Here is a 24,862-nt window from a genome sequence, read left to right on the forward strand (position 1 = left end):
GAAGACAGGGAAATCAGGAGAGAAACAGTGATGGCAAGAACAGCCCAGATATTTTTACACAACTAACTTCTTTTACTCAACATATTCAATCTCAACACAGGCAATATAGAGAAATCCAAGCAAAGAATCTTTCAGAATTCTCAAAATGAGATTTTGAAGAACTTTAATCACATTAGAGCAGGATCAAAAACTATCTCAAAACAAAATTGCAACTCAGTTTAAAGGAAGATATTTAGTGAGAAACAGTCTCAAAATAACCCAAGGAAGAAGCCCATATGCAGTCTCCAAATAATGAACTGTGATTATATGCAATTACAATTAATAACAAGAGAAGAAAGAGAAGAACAATGTAATGTTCCAAGAGTCCTGCTTTAACTGCCATGACTATTTTCAATAATTGTAAAACCCAAGAATATGTCCTTAATCTGAATTGTAGAGCTGGTAATAATTAGTAGCAATATTTCCTAGTCTGATGAATATGAAATGCTCAAGGTGAAGACTCAAATATATTTTACAATGCCTAATCATACAACCATAAAATTGAAAGCCCCTGGTTTATGCCCACTTGGTAAAAATTACCTCCTCAATTGAAATTTGCCTACTTTCAGTTTATTAAAAAGTAAAATGCTGTTCTTTAACCACCTTTCAATGTCAGTTACAGCTAAGGGCTGTCATGTTTCAGCTAAGGGCTAGTAACTTTCAGAGGAACAGCTAAATTGTGAATGTCTATTTCTATTCCAACATGCATACAACAAGTTGAAGTCTGAAAAACTATGCAGCTTCTCAGAGGATAAGGTGCTAAAGAAAACCATTTACTAGCAGTCAATCAGGGTAAGTGGTTCCCAAAAAGTTCATCTCAAAATAATTCCCCTTAAAAGAAGGCTGGGGAAATAAATAATTACATAAAGAATTATCCTGAGAGAACCTGAAGGTTAAACTGTGTGTAGGGCATGTATGATGGTGTACTGTAAAAGATGCAATGGAATTTAAGACAATATTTCCAGTGAGTACAAAAAGTCTCAGGTAAGAAATAAAAGTTTAAGTTAGACTATGAAAAGCAATTTTTCAGTCTAGGAGGACAGGGAAATCACCAACTTGACAAGATAGAAAGTAAGGTACATCCCAACAAAATTACTGCCTACAGCTCAAGTGCTTTCTTAAAGCCAAAAAATAGCCTTTTCTGGAAACTAAAGTCACACTAGTAATGTTTTAGATTAATTTCAACAAATGTCCACCATCACTCAGGAAGATGAGTAGTCCAAAACACTCATCTTTCATTTAATGGATTGAGTCACTGAATTATTTTGAACTGTAAAATTATTCTAGAGATTTTCCAAACAGTACAGAAGCCAAAGAATTATAGACATCAAAGTCTTCTCTGATGCAATACTCAGGGACATTTTTTCTACAGGAATCTCAGAACCAATTAAGTAGACTGTACCACTGTCTTTTATCAGCCTTGGGTTTTGTGTAGTCAGTGAGGACAGAAGCTATATAAGAGATCCAACCAGGACACATTTATCTACTGCACCTACTTAATTATTCAGTGGGAAAGATTTCCTGCTTTACACACAACACAAAAAGACCACAGTGTGATGCCAAGGGCATCCAGGCCTAAGAGCCATAAAGAAACACCACAGCAATCTTTCAAGTAGTTATTAGCCTGTCATAAAGACATTTGAATGGGTTTAACACCTCCATAAAACAGGTAGGCAAAAGCCTTCTCCAGCTTAAAGAAGCAGCTGTAAACCTTTACCATTTAGTGGTTTTCAGCACTGCTCTTTACACTGCTGAGGGAGGTACAAACACCTTCAGAAAACTAAGAGGAGTTTACCTCTTCACTTACCTGAAATGGAAAGCTATGATCAAGCCCTGAATTACAGTTTAAGGTAATTCAACAGACACAAAAGCTCTTAAAGCTCCGTGACAAGACACAATGTTATCTAACTTGAACTCTGAACTCTCTGCCACCAAGAATTAACTGCAATCCACAATCCTGTTATTTTCCTTCCTCAGCTCATTCCTTACTGGAGGAATGAGCTGAGAAAACCTGCAAAATGGATTTTCAGTCTCCACAGAACAAAAGAAATTCAAGAAAAACCGGGAATATGTATAATATTTATGTCTTAATAATAATTTCTGTGTTCTTTTATCTTTATGCAGAAATCCAGTGCAAGATACTGCAGGAAGAGGAACTAAGCTAAACTATAGGCTTCACTTCATAACTGGAATTCTTAAGGAATTAAAATAATTGTACTCAAAGAATCTGTAAGAATTCCAGCTTGTTTAGAGAACAAGCAGTTAAGGCCATAACATATGTAAGTGAAATTACATACATACATAGGGTACACTACGATTTTTATTTCCTTCATACAGCAGTGGAAAACAAAAAAAGGTAATTGTAGCATAAAGAGGGTGAAAAAAAGCCTATGACATTACTAAGGAAACAGAGAATGGAAAACAAAACAAAAACTTATTTGGCTTTGGGGGAAAATGTCACAAGATAAACACTTAGACTGTACATTTTCATAATTTATTAAGGGAAAAATATCCTACAAAATAGAGAATAAAATTAAGACTTAGAGTTTAAAGTATTATCTTGACTTTATTTTTTTTTTCACAGAGCAAATTATTAAGTGATTCAGGAAGGTCCTTCCAATGCTTTTCAGTTGTTAGTATAATTTTACACCATTTACAAGAAAAAACAAGCAGTTCTTATTTCTACAATAGCATTTCAGTGAATTTTTTTTTATTTGGATTAAAATACTTTAAGTGACCCCTGCTACATTGAGGGAACTGTTGGAGTACAGTATTGTAGTGTTACATACAGGACATTTATAAGAACTCTAGAATAGTGGAACCCAAATGTTTTATTATTAAAAATATCTATGAATTCCATACCTAGGACACATTTTCAGGCTCTAAGAAAAACAATAAGCAGTTCTAGTGTTCTTAAATGTATTTATATTGGTATTGTACATGATAATGGAAAAAAAATCCCCACTACCTTTTTGGTTTACCTAATGTAAAACTCAACTTTATCTTCTAGCCATCAGAAAGATAAATAGCTGCATGTAAGGTGTCAGACAGACTGAAAACTTACAAGAACTCCAAGCAAACTGCATAATGGACAGTACACGATCAATTATTATACTTTTTTCATTAAGGTGGTAAGCACAATGTATTTTGAAAATATGAGGCAGAGTTGATTTACAGTTAAGATAACAAAACAAAGCAAAAACCCACCAAAAAAACCAAACAAACCAAAAATCACTTATAAAGGTTGCCAAAAGCAGAGCAGAAGCTGAGGTGCTTAAATAAGCACCTCATAAAATATGTAATGTCATCAAAATAAGGTCACTGTGGTACTTTGGCTGTTATTGCAAGTGACTAGCCAAGCAACATTTTGCTTTGCTTTTTTTTCTTCCTCCCAGTGGTATACTTTCATCCATTTGTATTTGTTGGACAAAAAATGAAATTCAACATGAGTCCTAAACAAACAGTAGTGAAACAATAAAGAATAATCACTTCTAAGACATAGGCTAAATTTACGCTTTGATAAGAGTTCACTAAATTTCTCTCAGTATTAGCAACTCTTTCAAAAAGGAGTCTGAATCAGAACTCACATATAGTGTATTTCTACAAGTTTTCAGTACAGATATCTAAGATCAAGAATCATGTAATCAGAGAATATGCTAAATGGAAGGGACTGACAATGATTATCGAGTCGCACTCCTGGCCCTGCACAGGACATCCCAAGAGTCACACCACGTGCATGAGTGCACTGTGCAAATGCTTCTTGAACTCTATCAGGCTTGGTGCTGTGACCTCTTCCCTGGGGAGCCTGTTCTCTGAGTGTAAAACCTTTTCCTGATATCCTCCCCTGAATCATGCTATTTCATGCCACTTCCTTGGGTCCTGTCACTGGTCACAGGAGTGAAGACATAGGTACCTTCCCCTCATAAAGATGTTGAAGACCCCAACAAGGTCTGCCCTCAGTCTCCTCCAGGCTGAACAAACCCAATTACCTCAGCCACTCCTCACAAGGCTTCCCCTCAATGCCCTTCACCATGCTTGCTGCCTCCTCTGGATGCTCTCAAATAGCTTAATGTCTTCCCCATATTGTGGCGTCCCAAACTGTACACAGCACTCGAGGTGAGGCCACACCAGTGCAGAGCAGAGCGGGACAATCCCCTCCTTTGAGAGGTTGATGATGCTGTATCTGATGCCCCCCAGGACACAGTTGGCTCTCCTGGCTGCCAGGGCACAGTGATGACTCAACTTGCCACTGACAGGATCCCCAGGTCCCTTTCTGCAGCACTGCTTCCAGCCCCTCATTACCTAATGTACACACACCATCAGGGTTGCCCCATGCAAGGTGGAAAATAGAGCACTTGTCCTTGTTAAACCTCAAACATTTGGTGACTGCCAAGCCCTCTGATTTGTCTGGGTCCCTCTGAAGAGCATCTCTGCCTTCAAGGGAGTTGACAGCTGCTCCCAATTTGGCGCCATTGGCCAACTTATTCCTACGTCTAAGTTGTTAATGAAGATGTTGAAGGGCACAGAGGCTGAGTATGAAACCTGCAGAACCCCACTAGTGACCAGTCACCAAAACTCTGATGTCACCCTGTTCACTACAACCCTTTGCACCTGACCCAAGAGCCAGCTGCTCACCCACCACATAATGTGATTATCAAGCTGTGGGCTGGACATTTTGTCCAGGAGCATACTGTGAGAGACAGCATCAAAAGCTTTACTGAAATCCAAAAAAATTACATCAATTTGTTAGGTCAGCTAGGTGTGCTATCCTGTCATAGAAGGAAATCAAGTTTGACAAGGAGGACTTTCCTCACACAAAGCTGTGTTGGCTATGACTGATGAGTGCATTAGTCTCCAGGTGTTTTCCAATATCTCCCAGAATAATCTTTTCCATTATTTTACCAGGCACTGAAGTGAGACTGAGAGGTCTGTAGTTTCCAGGGTTCCCCTTGACCTCCTTGAAAACTGGGATAGAGCTGGTCAGCTTCCAGTCAGCTGGGACCTCTCCAGATTACCAAGACCACTCAAAAATCATTGTGAGAGGTTTTGTGATTACATCAGCCAGTTTTTTGAGGATTCTTGGATGAATCCCATCAGGCTCCATAGATTTGTACGGATCCAGCTGGACAAGCAGATCTCACACAATTCCAGAGTAAACTGTGAGTTGATGATTCTCAGTCATGGTTCTCCAGCTCAGGGCACTGAGACTCCCTTGGTCCATCACCCATGTTGAAGATGGAGGCAAAGAATGCCTTAAACACCTCTGCCTTGTCCCTGTTCCTGTTTGTAAGGAGACCATCCTCATCCTGTAATGGGCTGATGTTATTTTCACACTGCCCATTGCCATTAATATATTTGAAAAAACCCTCTTTTTATTGCCCCCCACATTTCTGGCAGCATCAACTCCAATTGAGTTTCAGCTGCATACATTTTCTTCCTACAGTGGCAAGCAGCATCTCTGTACTCCTCCCATGCCACCTGACCCTGCTTCCACTGGGCATACACCTTCTTTTTTGCTATACTGCTGTTCAGCCAAGCCAGCCTTCTGCCTCGCCTGCTTGACTTCAGACTTTTGGGAATTGCCTGCTCCAGTGCCCTTAGGAGGTGATGTTTAAAAGCACTGATGGACTCAAGCACCTGCAAAAGGGACTTTACTTCACTATCTGGAAATTATGTGGAACAACTGAAATAAAAATCAGCATAACATTTCCAGTAATACATGCTCCTTGGGGCCAATAGCATTGATCAGTGAAAGAAAAGTAATTATTGAAGTTACTTTAAAATCTGTTTTGTTCTCCAGTAAAGAGGAAATACACCCAAGTTACTTGAATCTTAAGTCAAAGAACTAAGCAGCATTATAACTGTTTTGCATTTATGCATGCCATCTAGATTTATACATAATAAGAACACTGAGACAAAGAAAAATGGCTAACAGTGTTCAGCTTAAAAGACAAAGCTGAGTATCAATGGGTGATTAAGAACTGCAAATGCATAATGAGGATTATGCTTAGCACTCAAAAACAAAGAAGTGAAGAGGTAGGTCCTAATCAACTTTCTTCTGCAAATATCCTACAGCTTCAAGGACCTTCTAGGAACAAAAGAACAATTTGTCAGAAAACAACTCATTTAAATGATGTTCACTGTTAAGATGTTGATTGGCATTCATCTTGTGTAACTGTAATGATCTGAAATGTCATTTTTTGAATTTATGTAACTAGGCTACCTTGAGAGAAAATAAGAACCTTGAGAAAGGTATTTTTCACTTTTGAATGGACTGAAAGTCCTTGGAAATTCCTCTTTTGTCTCCAGTAATCACAGAGGAAGCCTCAGCGACTCAATCAGGAGGCAGCATGATGTCAGGACTACGGTACTTACTGTCAGAATCGCCTCTCCATACACTGTCCCACCCTTGTGTCAGCTTTAACAAACTAACTCTGAAATACAGTAAGACAACCTGGGGGAACAAAAATGTGGTCCATTTAATTCAATTTCATCCTGTGGCTACATGACTGACAATCCAACATGGGAGGAGAGGGATGAGGAAGAACACATGGTCAGACACAGGCAGAAGAGGCAGGGAAAATGACCACCTCACTACTAGGATCAAGTAGGAAATGGCACCTCACTACCAGGATCAACTTAGTCTTAATATTAAGCCAAGTTCTTACACTGTGAGTGCTAACATTCAGTGGCTTTAAGTAAAATAAAAGCCACTCCTCAAAACTGTAATCAAATGAAGAAAAGTCTGATTATTAACCCAGAAAAAGGGTTAAAATAATACAATCATACCATAAATAACTAGCATCTTACAGGCCAGAGTGTAGGACAAAAAGAAGGCAGGATAAAGGGTAAATTTTCATACAAACAGCAATGCATCAGCTGGGAGGAGTTTCAGATATCTTTTTAAGTACAAAAAGGCCATCTCAGAGGCATCTGAGAGCTACAGGCAACAGTACTTGTTAAAAGACCACTGGGAAACAGGAGCTGACTGTTCAGCCTCTGCAGCAATAGTAACATGGTTCTATGACCCAAAAGTAAGAACTTAAAATAAGCACAGTCAACTCATCATTAAGGAATCAATATGCAGATGTATATTTTTTGTGCAGCCTTTTATAGTAAGAGTAAACAGCAAAGAATTGTGCATTCCTGACATTTGTTTTAATTGAAATGTATCTCTGCTTCCATGATATTCACTAATAAAGCCTTTTAAAATGTCCATAAGGCTAATACATTCTAAACTTCATAAAACAGATTTTGATGCATACATGACCACTACAATATTTGGCAAAGAAGAAATCATTGAAACAAGAATAAAATCATGATACAAAATAAAGGGATACAGATGTGTATTTTTAGTCATACATACACATGTAGTGAAAAGCTTCAGAACATGTTTTAAATGACTGTTTCCTAACCCTTACAGAACAACATACAATGTACATGAAATAAAACAAAAAATTGGGTTGAATAGAGTAAGTAACAACTTTTAAGAGAGAAAACATGCATAAAACTGTTTGGTTGACAGATCAATTATTCATTTTCAAACAATACAATTGAAATTTATTATACAGGAAGAATACCACATCGTAATACATGTCTATCAGGTTTCATATAGACAAGTAAAATCAGAGATTTTGTGCGTGTACTTTGCAACTATTTTTCTACACATGTAGGTAGCATTCTTTGCGTGAGTAGGCATTAATTGGTTAAGAGTTACATATTTTGTACAGACTATGCAGTTGGCATTTTTTAATACAATTTGTTATCACATACCCATGTGTCTGCATGAACAGGCCTGATGTTGCTGAGAAGCACCTCTTCATAATTTCCATAATCACTGAATTTAACAACTGCAGTTGTCCCAGAAGAATGGAGAGCTTCAATTTCTGCCCGGTAGAACTTAAAAGAGAAATTTTCAAAGGTCACAAAATACAACCAGAAATACCACAAATTCTTAACAACTTCTTTTTCATAAATGTCTCTGTGTGTGTATACATACTTAGTCATAGTCAGCATTATATTTTGTTTTAAATTTGTACTAGATATGAAATCGGGTATCTTAAAATTCCACATGGCAGACACCAAGGACATGGCAGAACATTTTTAGAGTACTCATTGAGAAGATACACAGCTTATTTAAGTAGACTGACCATTTAAAAGACCCATTTTCATCTCCCTGAAAGCAGAACAAATTAATCACTAACACACATACTGCTGTATACAGAGAAATGCTATAGTAAGATGTTTACTTAAAATATACATGTCTAAGTACTTCTTAGCCATATAGTGATATGGCTTGTATGTGTGTACTTGCACACCTATGTTATCACACAATAAAACATGATAAAATATGATGAAAATATGATAAAACTGCCTCTTTATAAAGTCCTTTTTCTAAACACAAAACTTGGGTTTTTTACATTTATGCAAATATACTTTCTTGAACGTATTAAATCAATTTTATCTGACTGAACACAAAAAAAATCACAGCCTCCTAAATGGTAAGGCTCAGTACTGTATTTTATCATCACATGTCTTAGAAGTGAAGTAGCATTTACTTAAACTATCAAGAAACCAATTACTGCCCAAAACACACCTAATCTGCTGAATACGTAACATTCTGGGATTACGACATATGTATTTATCTTGCAAGGTTTGCACTTTTAAAAACTTCAAGATCTCATTTCAGAGTAATGCAAGTACTCTGAAAATAGGAAACAATTCAGTAATATGCCATTATACTTCACACTAATCCATCCACTCAAGCTACATATTCCTATTTAAGGCAGTCACCTGACTATGGGTTGCCACTACCAAAAAATCCTGCATGGCTTATCGTTGGTTTTAGTCATAGCAGCAGAAAAGAGAAAAATAAAGTTATGCTGCTGAGTTAATGCAGACATAAAAACCAGAAAACACTTATAATAAATATAATAAACTTTAAAAAAATCTTAAAAAGCAGAAAAAGGTGTGAATAAAATGTACTTAAAGAACAACAATATTTAAGGTAGTTCTCAGATTATCAGAAAGGGGTAAAACCCAAAGAAACTACCAATGAAGAGTGGCAGACAACTCTTGAACAGGCGATGACAAATCAAAGAAAACAGCCTAAAACTTTCTTAGCAAAGGAGAAGAAAGCAAAATGTCTTCCTGCAAGAGAAATCTCATTAATGGGGAAAAGAGCTGAAAATAAAGTATTTAAACTTTTAAAAGTCAGTAATACAAATCTATCATGCAGCATAATTAATTTGTCCACAAATTCTTTACCTGATAGTATACAAGAGCTAAACAAAATTAAGCCTTTTGCTGTTTCTGTTCTGTAATGATTGAAAGAAAACTGGCAGGCTTTTTACAGCCCCATTCCTGCAGACTTTATTTTTTCTTTGTCTGCTAAAGGTTGTGTGCTGACTTGTTCCAGAAAAAGGTATTACACATCTACCATTATAGATATTCTAGATTGCACAGTTTTGTTTTGTTTTTGTTCCTCAGCAAAGAACATGAGCACCTAGATCCACATTCATCCCTTCAAATTTTTGGCACTTAAGTCAAATGCTTCAGTAAGGAACTTAAGACATCCCAAACTCCATGTACATGACAGAAACAAGGACTTGATTTAGGGACTTGAAAATTTTGTGCAGTGAATGCAACTGACATACATCATAAATATAAAAAACAGAGCATGGAGCTAGGCAAGAAGCCCACTGCACACCTATGAACAAAGGCCATGTCCCAGTGGTAGTGTGCTAAATATCTCCCACACACATGCAAGAGAGCATTAGAGGTACAATTTGAGATAGTTCTCACTTAGCAAAGGCATACCTTGTTGTCTTCCCAATAAAGAGCAAAGCATTCATCCCCTGGTCTCCAACTTTTTCCATACTCCATGTGACTCGATGGTTCCAATATTTTCTCTGGTTTGATGGGCCCAGTTCTCTTTTTGGGACCAGTGTTGTAATACAACATTTTATCATCAAAAGATGGGATCACAGTGGGTCCTGATGATTTGATAGGTCCTACTCGTCTTCCTTTCTGATGATGCTCAGTATCTCCATTTGGTACCGCACTGAAATTATCAGTCCTACTTGGATTTTGGTAATCATTATTAACACCAAAATGTTGCTCACGCTTTACCATAAAGGCTTCATTACTTATTGTTCGTGCCTTCCTATCACAAAAATTTTCTGAATTGTGTGTTTGGTTTTCCCTTTTCCCACGTTTCTGGTTATTGTTGTCTGTCACATCTTGAGCAGCAGAATTTTCCTTGAATTCTGAGAAAGACACTCCTTTTCCTACTCTGTTTTGCATGTTGTTATCCCTTTTTTTGAAAGTAATATCACTCTGGTGAGTGGTTATGGGATAACCCAAATCCTTTGACCTGTCATTTCTAGGATAATGTCTGTCACTTTTATTTTTTTCATCTGTCCAGTGTTCTAAAGAGCTGTGCCTTTCAGGACCTCTGTTTCTTGGTAACCCACCACTTTCCAAAGCCTGCCTTGAATTCTGAAAATCCTTTTGAAAACGAGGGGGTTTCTCATTCCTTGGTTGTCTCATGTCATTGCGAGAAACGTGTCTTGAATGATTCTCTTTGATGCCATTCTGTTCTGTATTCATAACTTTGTGCTGTACTTGATGTGTTGGCTGAAATTGCAATTTTGGTTCTACAAAGAAAAAAATTATTTCAATTAACATATTTCACACAAATACATTTTAGAGATACTGTTTCAGACTTCATACACAGCAGCCTTAAATGAGATAAAGCAACAGTATTCTTCAGAAATGTATGCACCTTTGTGAAATGGAAATGGAGTGGTACACACAGAGAATTTACCAGACACATTTGAACTGCAATTCTTAGTTATCAGAATTTGGTTCTAAGTACAGTCCAGAATTACAGTACTCTAGGCTGTACTCAGAACCAAAACACCTATGAGGAAGAGAAAAGCCAGGCATAAATTTCCAGGAGATAACTCGTTCCTCCCTATGGACATCAACAACCCACTCAAGTAAGAGCCCTTTAAGAGAGAAAAACAGAATTCCAAGGTGGAGAAAGGAGGAGAGAGGAAAATTAGGAGGAAAAGGGAATACTTTTAATCGGAATTGAAACTTTCTGTAAAAATACCTTGTTAACAGTTATTCAGGAAAAAAGAGAAAAGGCAAGAATCTGAGGTGATAAAACGAACAGAGCTGGCAAAATGTAGGTAACAGGAATAGTAGCAAAGCCCAGGACTGGAGACTCTGATCAGTGAGCCATAACAGGACCTTCTCGAGAGCCACCTTTAAGAGCTTCAACCAGAACTCTTAGCTGATGAGAATAAAGACAAGATTAACATGAATATAAGTAAAGAGAGGAAACACGCTATGGCCTGCTGAAGAGGAAGGGAACTGTGGATATCTGTGGAACTTTTTATGGAATTATGAGCTTTTTAGGCAAACATGAAATTTTCAATGGGGTTGTTTAGGTGAAGAGCAAAAGGAGGGGAGAAATGAAGATAAACCCAGGGGAAAATGAGATTAAACAGGAGAGCTGCAAATAGTAGGTTCCTGGTGAATACAGTCCTGCATGTGACCACTGTAACCTGTCTCATCTCCGTATTAAATTCTCTTTCTAAATTCTCTGTTGTGTATGTGAGGGGACATGTTTTTAAACTGGCAAATTTGAGGTAGGATAAGCTGGTAGCTGTGACAAGGAACAGTGAGAGAGACCATGCACACTGGAGAGACCAATGGGGTCTCAAAGGCCATCTGCCAGGAGCCCCCAGGTCTGGGCTCAGACTGAGGCCAGAGCTGTACAAAGCACATCCATGTACTCCTACCAGCTCCGGGCTGCAGCAGCCAACAGGCTGGGCCAGAGCTGAAGTGGGAACCACAGGTCAGGGCTCTCCTGGCCAGGACAGACTGACATGGGGGGGTGTGTGTGCTGGTGGCTAGGTATAGATCTGCCAGCAGACTTTAAAGCTGATGGAAAAGGAAAACATAAACCCATTAAAGGACTCATGTTTACATGAGCAATTTTGTGCCATGTGGGCAGCTGCAAAGGTGTTATTTTCTTGCTTGTGTCCATGAGCCTGGTGGGACTGTTCAGTCAGGCCCTCACACATTCCCATGGAAAGGAATGTTACCACTAGAAACAATGAACACTGATAGCTGACAGCAAATGTATCAACTTTCATAACTACATGCAAGATGGCAAGTTAAAATTAAAATGTAAATTTTACCTGGTTTATTTTTTAATAAAAAACTTTTCAAGCATCACATGATTAGTAGTAGCTCATAGAATTTTTATCAATTTAATTTACTAAAGTGGCCAATAAGAATCTAGCTCAATTTTTACATATATTTGATGTAGCATAACTTATAGAAGTCACATTTGCTTCACTAAAATTACCTGGTGTTTTTGGTTTTTAACATGGCATAAGCAAATATAAGGCTTAGCTTGAACATGATCTTGGTAAAAATACATCTTACTCTATAATATAGTACTCTGAAACCCATCACATTTTTAATGCATTAAATGTAAACACATACTACTTAGAAACAAGAGTTTCATAAATATGCATTTTCTTTTTAAAAATGCAAAGATGACTTTAAATCTTGTATAATTAATTTTGTTTTGTTAGAATAACACCTTTAAAATTAGAAGTACCTCTTTATTTCTTCTTTACAAATGAGACATGAAAGTACTGTTTTTCTTTACATCTGTAACTTTTCACTAAACAGCTCCATTACACTTTTCCACTTCTGTATAATACCAATCTTACACACTTCCTATCATCTAGAAAAATTTAACTTCCAAATTAATTAATTAACAGTCTTTGTTCACAACATTCTTAATTTATACTTCTTCTCTCCTGGTAGTAAAATGCTCAGGCTTCCACTCTTCCTATGCCCAACCTAAGCTCTTAGGTCTATTCATAATGTTAATTACACACAAAATGACTGAACAGTTTGATGACCCCTGAATGTTTACTCCCTTGTGCACACCATTACAGAAAAATGCGTATAAAACTCTAACCTAATTCACTTATAAATAATCTTATTTAATATTCTGTAACATTAATTTAAAGTCACTGTTTCAACAGAAAAAAAAAAAAAAAACAGGAATGGGTTCATTACTAGATTGGACATGGTAATACTTTCCTAGACGGCAGGATATTAGGTTTGACTTAAACTCAAAACATTTCCTCTTAAGGGCTGTCCTTTGCTCTTTTTCTAAATAAATAAACATTTCCTGAGCTGAGATAGGTAGTGACAGTACTTAGTGCGTACAAGGTACAAGGACTCTACAAAAATGCATGCAAAGCAGTTACAGTTTAGTTAAAGCCTTAAGGAAAACTCAGAACATAGATATATTCTTCTATAATTCAAAAGAGTTTACTGAAATTTCTATTCAATTTCATAACTTGTAATGAATAATTTTAGCTATTGTCTACACAAGATAATGTGATTATAACATAAAAGCAACAAGCTGATTTGAAAGTGTGTTGCATCCTTTGATTACAGATTTTTTTTAATAGTAATGTAAAGTTAAAATAATACTATGTGTTAGACTGCAGGTAAAGTGACTAGAGAATTTCAAGACAGTGAACGGGGTTATTTTTTTCTAGGTCTCTTTACTGTGGCATACAAAGGCTGACATGAAACACCTGACTTTTTTTAGTTTAAGCTTAAGGTATGCAAAATCCCATAAGTTTATGTTTTTTACAGAGGTACAATTCTTGTGCAAAAGCTTTCCTGGGGACTGCATCATACACAGCAGCCTTAAATGAGCAGGACACATTAACTGATTGATTGACATTCAAGCACAAGTCACTTGCAAATGAAAACTGCCACATAGCAGCAAATGTTACTTTGTCAACAGTAGCCAACAAAAAAAGCCAGGAGATGATAATAATACTGGTTCTTCATGTATTTGTGCTGTCTGGTCTGATCACCAAAAAATGAAGGGATTCTAAAGTTTCTTTATGAGAAATAAGGATCAAAAAAAGCATCAAGGGATCTCATTCACAAGTTGTCTACCACAACTGCTTCTACTTCCTGCCTCAACTCCAACAAACCATTAGCAACTGTTCCCAGAAAAGTAATGCCTCCTACAGGGCTATAACAAATATTAATTTGGACTGTAACAAGAAGATGTAGTAAGCTACTCTCCAACAGCGGCATAGGTTAATCCAGTCATCATTGTTGCAACCAGAGGTTTGGGAACGTGGTCTGGAAAAAATACATGTAAAAATTAATGATAAGGTTCTTGTCATCTACTCGGAAGTTCTGAGATGACAAGTAGCGTTTGTCACCTGCAACCCTCACTCACTCACTCACTCACTCTGGCCTTTGCGTGTGAGACGCAAGAGGATCCTACAGGACCAATCACATTGCCCTGATTACAAGGAACCAGCAGGACCTGCAGTGCTTGGAAATCCCAGCCAACACAATTCATAAATCACTGCTCAGTGCACAATGGAATTTAAAAAGTACTGCTTCCTGTGGTCCTCTCCTGTGGATTTCATCATGTTTAATAATGCAGCTAAATTCGATGAGCGTGGCCCTTGCGCACTGCTGGCAATGTTTTGGGTTTCTCCTCTCAGACTGAATAATACTTTTGTGTAACTGTATGGAAGTATATCTTTGAGACAGCTACCTCCAGGGCATGTTCTATCTCATACTGATCAAAAGATTTAAAAATTAGAAGATAATTAGTGATACATTTGCACACACTTTATGTCATGAAGTAAAATTCCTATTACCCAATAGCTTTGTCAAATTAAATCAATTTCAATATAATTCTTTCTAAAATGTAGCAACACTGAGGAACAGCGACCTGAGTGCATGTTTCTGTTGAAACAAACCAAATACAAGCTGAGAAGAGGTATAATAAAGAAGTGAACAAAAAAATCCAAAACATTTTGCATTGTATTCACTACAAACTTCAACTAACTGGATTAAAGGACTCTAACAAAAAACTGATAATTTTTTATCATTCTTTAAAATGTATGAAATTTACTGTATTTGTCCCTTTTACATTTAAAGGCAAAATAAAAGTACAAGCCTTGTAACATATATCATCAATGTTAACAATGCTAACATACCAATACAACAAATAAAAGTGATTTTCTTGATAGTCACAATTAGCTCTGACTAAAGTTCAATTTTTAGAAGAAAGGCTGAATAAGAAATATGGCTATTATTCAATTTGGATCTCTTGTCCATAGCATTCTGTGCTTGTTGAAAACATGGCTACTGAATGGCAGATTTCAAATGTTACAAATTTCTTTTAACTCCAACAAGTAAGACTCTCTTTTTCCCTGCAACACACCCTCACTCCTATATATTCAAATAAATGGTGTGACCACAAAATGAAACAAATATTTTTAATTACATTGTATTGCATTACCAATTTATTTCAAACGTTTAATTTATTTGGGACTAGATAAAGAATAATGTTCATTATTCATTAATACTATAGCCAGTGCTCTTGGTATCATCTTATTCTCTCTGATAATCCTTGTGTTTATTTATTTAAGCTGGCAAAGATAGATGAGTTGTTCCTCATAACAAAAGAAAACAATAAGGAGATTAATGGAAAAAAATCTTTTGTGTTCAGTAGCAGAAATTAACCAAGTACAAGCACAGGCAGCTAATTGAAAGCAATTTTGTCTTCTATTTGTGTTATCTCTTGCAGTCAGGAGGTTTCTCTTGCCAAAATTCAAGTTACTTAATTTCAACACAGAAATACTTTTGTAGGTGCCACCAACTATTCACGGTAATAAATAAATAAATAAATAAACATGCAGTTTAAACTTAAGGATAAGTTTGTTTAATTCTTTGCATTTCATTTAAATAAAGTATGTTTAAAGTATGCTGTGTTTTACAATTAAAGAGCTAGCAGATCATGGAGTCAGCTATTTAATACTTTTAATAGCTGTAATTACTTAAAACAATATTTCCTTAATGGAAAAGAGGAGATAAAACATAAAAACATCACAAGATATCATTTATGGGCCAAAACACTAACATGCTTTCTTGTAACTTCTTTTAAAAAAAAAAGCAAACAAAAGAAACTTAATGTGCTGCCTTCACTTTTAAAAGGAATACAAGTACCTCCCAAAAAAAATACAAAGATATTTCAACTCATAATTGGTTTTCTACTTGGTCTAAATGCAAGTATGAAAAAGTACAAAATCAAAGAAAAGAATTCAACAACAGTTCTGCAGTTCCTGTTCAGAAATAGAACCACCCAGCCAGAAGCGAATTTAGAAATTCTCCACACTACTAAGTTTTCAGGTGTAATTGGAAACAATAGATAAGAAAAATAAAGAGGGATGCACAAAGCAAATCAATCTTCTGTGTACTTGAAAAGAGAAACGATTCTTTTTTTTCAGACACTTTCCCCAGATCACATAAGATTTTGAAGAAAATGTGGTGTAGTACAGGATTAAAAAATATTAAAAAATAGTTCAGCAAAACCGCCTTTTGCTTTTTGGATCGTACAACGACTTCCAGTCATTTAGAAGGAATTACACTCTGTCTCAAGTGTATTGGACTTTAATGCTTGCAATACTGATAAATATGGCCATTCCAGGTAATCATCTGCTCCTGATCATACACAAACGTGTAATAGTAGGGACTTGCTCATATATTCAAAACCACTGTCCCTATAAAAACCCATTTCTTTCTCAATACCTAAAAAACAATATGAGATTTTAGAGACCATGCAGGACAGCAAGGTGCCAGAAATACTGCAGAACAATCTATCGATCTTCTTTTATATGTGGTATAGTACAGTGTTTGGTGAATATAAATGGAGGAAAACCTGCCAGCCTGGGCACTCCTTAGTGTAATACTGTGCAGGAAAATCAATGAAGAGACATTCTTAACTTTGTAACATTACATATTTGAGTTGTTTCGATCAGTTTGTCCAATGTGCATTTCAGTTCTGACCAAACACTTTTCTAATTCTAAGTGAAAATGTGTTTCTCTACTGCTCATGGATAACAGGATCAAATTAAATTTAGGAGGTACTAGTTTTATATATATCTCCTGTTTTCTGCAGACATTTGGATGCAGACTTCATGACTGAAGAGTTCACAGTGCCAAGTATGGTCACTGCAGATAGATCACGCAGCAAATACTTCTAAAACTCCTGTCATCTCAGTTTGAGTGGAACTTAAGACAACTAATAATTAAGAATTTAACTGAAATTATTTTCAAAGGCAGAGGAAATAAAATGGCAGAAAATAAACTCTTAATATATCATTTTAAGGATGTGTTTGAATTCATGAGACTGCAGAGTTTTTCTCCAATTTGGCAAGTAAAAAAATCACTTCTGAAAGTTAAAAAAAAATATGCCTATGTATTTCTTGAAATATCCATTTAAAAGACTCTGAAAGCAAAACTAAAACCTGGCATAAAAACAGAGATGCAATCCTATGGGCTATACTCAGTAAGGAAAATAAAAGCTAAGAACATGAAACTAAGCAACCACTTCAAAGCCTTACAAAGTACAACATCTATTTTTTTCAGAAAAGAAAAAGGCAGAAAGATTGAAAAGAATTTCACAAAATAATCTCAACACTTTCTGAACTCTTCAAAAATGCTAAGAAGTTAGGTATGTATTTTTTTAAGGAAAGTATGGTTCAGGAATAGTACACTGGATTACATATTGATTACTCAGATAAAGTGAGAAAAACCAACATAGTGATAAAACCTTAAAAACAAAAACCCTGTGTGTCATGGCAGGAAATATGGCAGAACCTTCAGTAACTCAAGGAGTATAAAACCTTTAAAAAGTTTTAACAGAATTATGTTTTTCTTCTTATGACATTTATGCAATCATTTATTTTCTTTTAAGAAGAAAAAAACTCATAAAAGTGATGTGTATTTATCTTTAAAACACAATATTGAAGATTATAAACTGAAGTAAATGTAATAAATATATCTGGCTTTTTACTCACATATTGCTTATTGTCTACATACATGCACTAAAACCAAAGGATCATAAGTATCCCTAAGCAATCAGTACTATCCCTTTAAAAGAGCAATTCACTCATTTCACAAGTCTTGATAAACTACTATTACCTACTTACTACAAAAACACTGAAAATGAGAAATTTATATAAGCCTCAGGGATTATTTATTTTATTTTCCTTTAAATGTCTTTCAGACAAACATAAAAGCCTTCTGTAATATCTCAATATAAGCACAAAACGTACTCAAAGAAAAATCAATGTTTGCAGTGTAAGCCAAAAACACTACCACTGTTTTCATTTCTGCTTATTGTAAGAAATCCAGAGCAACTTTGGTAAGTAAAATGAGTTGCCAAGAAATATCTCAAATATCTTCTTTCTGAAAATGTGGTTATATTCACTACCTGACCAGTTTACAAAACTGCATTAGCTAATGCAGAATGCTGGTGTATTTAAAAGTTATTTCTTGGAGTATTTCAATTTTTGTTAAATACAGTGAAGACTTATGATGTCATAAATAAAGATTCATGATTCAGGAAGTATCCAGTCAGATTAACAAATTGTGGTTTATGTCATCTCATTTCAAGTTACCGACTTTTAAACATCTAATCACTACTGAGCAACTTATTCGGCCTTTTTTGAGAGGAATAATTCTCCAAGCACTCTTTGTTTCTTTAATGACTGACCATGGAGGAAGTTCTAGGTAGCAACTTTTGGATGACTAGAGATAGGAAAAATGAATCTACACTATCCAACATTTGTTCTAGATACATTAATTTCAGTAACTCACCCTCTACTGTTAGAGTACCCATTTTGGATTCCAAGAAATCAAACAGTGTGCTTGGTGCAGATGGTCTGGCATTTCCTAGCTCTTCTTCATCTTCAGGTCTTATTCGGCCTCGGCCCTTCCCCTTACCTGTAAGCATGAAAGGCTTTTTGTGAATGGGCAATAAAAATTAAAAAGCGCAAACATGCCTTCATTTGCTTTACAAAATGTTTGTATTTTCTGTCTTTAAAAAATTCTATAACAGAAAGGCAGTGATAGGACAAGGGAGAACAATTTTAAACTACAAACTGGAGAGATTTAGATTGGATGTGATAAAAAAATTCTTCACTATGAGGGTGATGAGGCACTGGAACAGGTTGTCCAGAGAAGCAGTGGATGCTCTGTCCTTGGAAGCGTTCAAGGCCATGCTGGGTGGGGCCCTGAGCAAGCTGGTGTCGTGGGTGGCCTCTCTGTCTGGGAGCTGGGTGTGGGGGAGGTGGAATAAGATGATCTTTCATGTCCCTTCCAACTCATGTTCTTCTGTGATTCTAGGATACACATTTCCCATTTAAAGCTAATTAAACATCTGAGTTCCAACTCAAAAATTCTGACAAGAATGTAATACACAGAAGTCTTTCTTAGGGATTTGCTTTCAGGTTTGCAATGTATTCTAACTTGCAGGAAGAAAACATGCAAATATGTCCTTCTATAACTACATTAGTAATCCACCCCACACAAAATTTTTTGGTTTGTAAATAGTTTTAAAGCATCTCTTTGCAAGATTTACCTCTAGGTGGTGGTCCCTGAATGGGTTTCTGTTTACTGTTGTTCAGAAGAAAATTTAATGCTGCCTCCAGGCTGTTACTGTTATCCATAAGTGCCTGTCTTGCTGCTTCTTTGCTAAAACCCATCTCTGTTATGTGTTTTAGAGCCTTTTCATCAACCTGAAATAAAAGGTACAAACAAAAATAATAAATACAACACTCTATAAACACACCAGATGTTACATTAATTTTTCTTTTCTTTTTAATTGAAACAATATTTTAGTTTTATATAAAACCTCTGCATATAAGCTCAAAAGAAGCAGGTAATCAAGCGATTTTTTTTTTTAGTAGTATGATTTTTAATTCATTAGTTTCCAGTTCTACTACTACAGGCCTTCAAGCATGAATTCTCCTAGTCTATATGAAAACTAAAAGAAATATCTCAAAATAATACGGGCATCAAAACTAGCCATCTGTTCCAATTTGAACCCCTTCAAAGCTTTTGCAGACAATGCAAAACCCACTTACTTCTTAAAATATGGATAAAACATAATTGGCTAAAGGTTTTACAGAAGAAAGCAAAGAAATGCAAACAATTTACTTGTGCAGAAATGCAGGCTCTGTTATTCCAAACTACATAGAGCACGATGACAAAAAGTCAAAACAGGAATCAAAAAGCATTAAGTACAGAAAAAAACACTGCACCTGCACCAAAATCATACCAGTTACCCATTTACTTCAACAGCTGCTATCAAAAACATTCTTAACTGGAACCCCATGAATATAACACTCTGTCTGTAGGTTCAAAAATAGCCATATCAAGACCCTACAAGGAACCCACAAAATCCCAAGCCTAATGGAATCTAACCTCTGAGATACATACTTAAATTTTACTGAATAAATGTTTAGCCCAGAATCACAGTGAAACTCATAGCTATCTCAGTAAGGTACACAAGTACAATAAGTATTCTAAGCAGACCCAAAAATTAATTGAAAGCAAAGTCATCATTCCTCAAGGTATTTTGATTTTTTTCTTGTTATATTTGGGGTTTTGTTTTTAATCTTACACATTCAAGACTCCATTCAAGTCTTCCATCTTACCAGTTCTCGGTAGACACCTTCATTCTTCCCCTCTGGTTTTGCTATCTTCTCTTTCTGGAACAGTTCCCTGTTTCGATTCCCTCCAGCACTCACACTGAGATTGCTTCTGCTACTACCACCACCTCCTCCAAATGTCTTGGTCTTTAGATAAGCACAAAATAATATTTCAGCAAACAGAAATAATGAAAATATTTAGCTAGTAGAAAAATTAGAAACTTTTGCTGCAGTGGGTTTTTTGAGTTTTTTGATTATGGTCTGGGTCAACAAATAAAGCACTAACTTACATACAGAGAAAAAGATTAATTTATTAGTCAGGAGTTTTTTCCCCTGTGCCCAAATGAGGTCGTAAAAAGGGTATATAATTCTAGCTGTTACAACTTACTAAGCACTTTGAGAAATAAACTAAAAAGAAGACCAAAGGAGAACATAAAAACCTGACACATTAGAACTAAATTTCCCAGCTATTTTTTCAGACTGAGTTTAGCGAATTATGGGGGTTTTGAGAATTAAAAAGAACAGATGAAAATTGATAACCCACATTTATTACTTAAATCTTATTAGCAAAATTGTACACCCCTCATTTTTTAGTAGTGGTAGCAAAATCATATCTACAATAAAACACTATGATATATTTAGTACCTTTATTAAAATAAGAACATAGTCATCAATTCAAATGGACTCTAAATCTGATTCATCTTTTTAAAGATACAGGGGTAGAATTATATGCAGGCAAATATCAGAAAGCATTTGTCGTTTAAGAGACAAATACTTGACAAGAAAAGATCAATTACAGTAAGTAAAATGCTGCAACACATGCATTCTAACCTCTTTGCTCTTTGCTACTTCTGCAATAGCAGCTGTTCTCTGCTTTTCAAATTCATCATTGTCCGCAACAGGTTTTACAGTATTTGTCATTTGCAGAGTCTTTCTGCGATCAAGATCTCTGCTATCCACTTGCACATATGATGCACATTTCTGAAAATACAAAAGAAATGTTTAATTATTCTTCTGCCTGCTCTCATTTGAAAAACACCCACCCAAGTTTTATTCCATTAGAGTAGCAGACCCTCAGATAAAGAATATGATAGTGTAATTAGACATCATGATGCAATCACAACGATTCTTGGAAATTTGCTGATCCATGCTAAAATTCTTTAGCATTTAAGGAGAGACTGCATAAGTGCCGACACAATCTCACCAGCAAAATCAAAGGCTCCATACACTAAATAAAGTTAAGTTTGAAATTGAGAGGAAAAATATTACTGGAATCTGACACAGCAAAGAGACAGGATTAACACAGTTTTGGTTTTGTTTTTTAGCAGGCACATTTCTTATATCCAGGTTATAAAGATCTAAGGTGTTTTGACAGCCTTTACCTAACTGGCACAAGGTACATAGATATCATAATACAGGTACTTTTATGAAGCGACAAAGAGAAGTACACTATACCTGCCCAAAAGGTACAAAAGGAGGAGGGCCACCTTCTGTTCCAATGTTACTCCTATTGTGTTTTGCCAAACTCTGTAAAAGAAAATTGATAATTAATAAATTGCAAACAGAAAACAGATTATATGATAAATGTCTCTATTTCAGAAAGAACATGAAACTTGCAAAATGGGTATTTTCAGCAGAAAACAAATTCGTATTTTTAAATCTTGGGTCACCTAAGTTAAGAAGAGGGTTGGAGGAGAGGCAGAGAAACAAAGAAAATTATGGAATTTTGCATAATTACTAAGGCATATAGAGCACATGTAGAAAATCCAGTTATATATCAAAATCTACACTAATAGCACAAAGTACAACACATTTAGGCAGCAGATGTTTTTTCATACATCCAATGATGTCCAATGAAATTCCAGCCAGTAGAGATTGTAAAGGCACACAGCACCTTTAAAAAGGGATTGGACCAATTCAGCCTAGAAAGGGAAGGTTCAGGGGGAACTTATCAATCTGCATGATGGAGACAAGCTCTTTTCAGTGGTGCCCAGTAAGATGACAGAGACAGTGGACAGAAACTGAATCATAGGAGATTCCCTCCATCACACAACACTTATTTGACTGTGAGAGTGACTGAGACAGGGAGGCTGGGGAGTCCCCATCTTTAGAGATACTCAAAAGCTGCCAGGACACTGTCCTGGACAATTGGCTGTAGGTGGCCTTGATTGAGCCAGATTACCTCCATCCTCAACCACTATGTGAAATTCATCCTCCCATGCATAAGCAAACACAGAAAGGACTAATCAGAATTGTATCCCCTAATATAATACAGTAATTCTGTTTGGCCCGGCTGTATAAGTGCTCAGACTGTGATCTCTCCCTAAAAACAATCACCTTTTTGCCACTGCTGGAAACAAAATGCTGTGCTACTAAGAAAAAAAGGAACAGGTCCTCAATGCTGTTAAAATTGCATTTCCTATAATGTATCTCTTTTATCAGCTTAATTTGTTCCTGTCCTTTTCTCCCAACAGACATGCATGCATGACTACATACATTCTCTGTTGTCAGAAACAGCCTTAATTACTTAAGGCTATATATGACATTTACCTATATATTTATTAACCTGATGTAGAATTGATTTTAATCCATCATGTGAGAAATGGAGTATAAACACAAGCTTTAGGCCACTACGTTATCTGAGAATTTCTTAAACTAAGTAATAGATTAATTTAGCTAATACATACCCAAATTAAAGCTTTTGGTCTACTCCTTTCAAGTTAACTACTTTTATTCAGGAACCAAAGACTGTTTTCTAAATCATTTATAGCTATTAATTCCTTTCAAGGTTGAAGAAAAAGAATAACCCTTTTTCTCATACCTCAGAGCAAAAAACACTGATCAAGTATTCAATAAATTATTCAAAAAAAGCACTTAGAAGTGCAGAAATCATAAAATTTTTGCGCTTTAGTTTCAGCCAGTTCAGTTAAAATGCTGCCTTAGAAATACGAGCTAACCAAGGGCTGATGACTGCAGCATGCTCACACCTCCCTGTAGCTATTAACTGAAGCAGCACGGAGAACAAGGATTTCATGGCCAAGCCACTTCACTTCCCCAGAGCAGGAACTCCAGGTGCAATAAACCCTGCACTACTCTGGCATTTCTGTTTGTTTGCTTGTTTGTACCTAGAGAAGTGCAGGCAATTTTGGAATGAACTCCCATACTGAATCAAATTATAATTAAAATAAATAATTACAGGCTAGCCAAGAACTCAAGCATTGGATTAATTTCTCGTGTCTTGTAATCAGGAAGAACAAGCTGAATTTACACTTTTTTCTTTTTTACCAAATCAGAATCAAGAAATCATACAGAAGAAAAAGACTGTTCCAATCTACTGCTGAAATGTGCAATTGGACAAATGGCAAAAAAGCCCTTTAAACTGACTGCCTATTTACTAACAGTTACCTACATGAATTTTGAATCATAACAATTTATTGCATAAAACTGTTATCCACAATGAAAGAATTCTAATGATCTGAAACCTTCTTCTCAAGGAGCACTCTCTGCTGAGAAGGGAGAGCAGCTGCTTTAGAAACCAGGTTTCATATGGCACCAAATAAAAAGCAAATTGGTAACACACACAATCTTCTTCAACTTACAATTAAATTTCCTCATAACCCAGCAGTAACTATCATTAACAATAAACTTTGTTATAAATACATATAGTGTACTTCTTTTACCTTTTCTGCTCTACTTGCATCATGACACTAAAAATATATTTCCTAGAGAATCTCTTAAGAAACTAATGTTTACAATATAAGACTGCTAGATACTATGTACCATTGTACCTTTGCCTTTCTTTATACAGGTATTTTGAAGTACACCTAAAACCACTTCCTTTTCCCATGACATAATCTCAGTATTAAGCCTCACCTTCACCACAACAGAAAAATCTTGAAGCATACTAAACAGCTTTACTTTCAGATGAACCGTAACTCCAAGTGTTAAAAATTTAAGACCCTACCAAACAGTCTCACCAATCACCTCAGCAGATTTGCTTCAGACTTCACTTACATATTGTCTGGTGTTTTGTTTAACAGCAATACAAAATATTCTTCCCACATAAGAAGGGTACTAGCAACATCATACAGATACTGATCCTTCATGTTTGGAACATCAGTCACCATCAGAACATCACAAAGCAATGAGCAACACCACAAAGCAATAATTATTTGGAACTGTATTTTTTCTTAAATATGTCCACGACACTTCACCTCATACTTCCAAATAATCTAGAA

The 24,862-nt window shown here is 35.9% G+C and overlaps 1 protein-coding gene across 2 annotated transcripts in view; it reads right to left on the reverse strand.

The window, feature by feature from the left end:
• Positions 1-24,862, reverse strand: part of TDRD3 (tudor domain containing 3) — a 93,511-nt gene that overhangs the window by 15,225 nt on the left and 53,424 nt on the right. For both annotated transcript variants that reach the window (XM_064713677.1, XM_064713687.1), the window contains 7 exons: positions 22,080-22,151; positions 21,456-21,605; positions 20,631-20,771; positions 19,553-19,709; positions 18,790-18,915; positions 9,859-10,697; positions 7,813-7,938 (listed from right to left, as the gene is read on the reverse strand). In XM_064713677.1, coding sequence (XP_064569747.1) covers positions 7,813-7,938; positions 9,859-10,697; positions 18,790-18,915; positions 19,553-19,709; positions 20,631-20,771; positions 21,456-21,605; positions 22,080-22,151 — 1,611 coding nt within the window. The remainder of the gene's footprint in view (positions 1-7,812; positions 7,939-9,858; positions 10,698-18,789; positions 18,916-19,552; positions 19,710-20,630; positions 20,772-21,455; positions 21,606-22,079; positions 22,152-24,862) is intronic.

The sequence above is a fragment of the Zonotrichia leucophrys genome, chromosome 1, assembly GCF_028769735.1.
Source record: "Zonotrichia leucophrys gambelii isolate GWCS_2022_RI chromosome 1, RI_Zleu_2.0, whole genome shotgun sequence".
NCBI lineage: Eukaryota > Metazoa > Chordata > Aves > Passeriformes > Passerellidae > Zonotrichia > Zonotrichia leucophrys.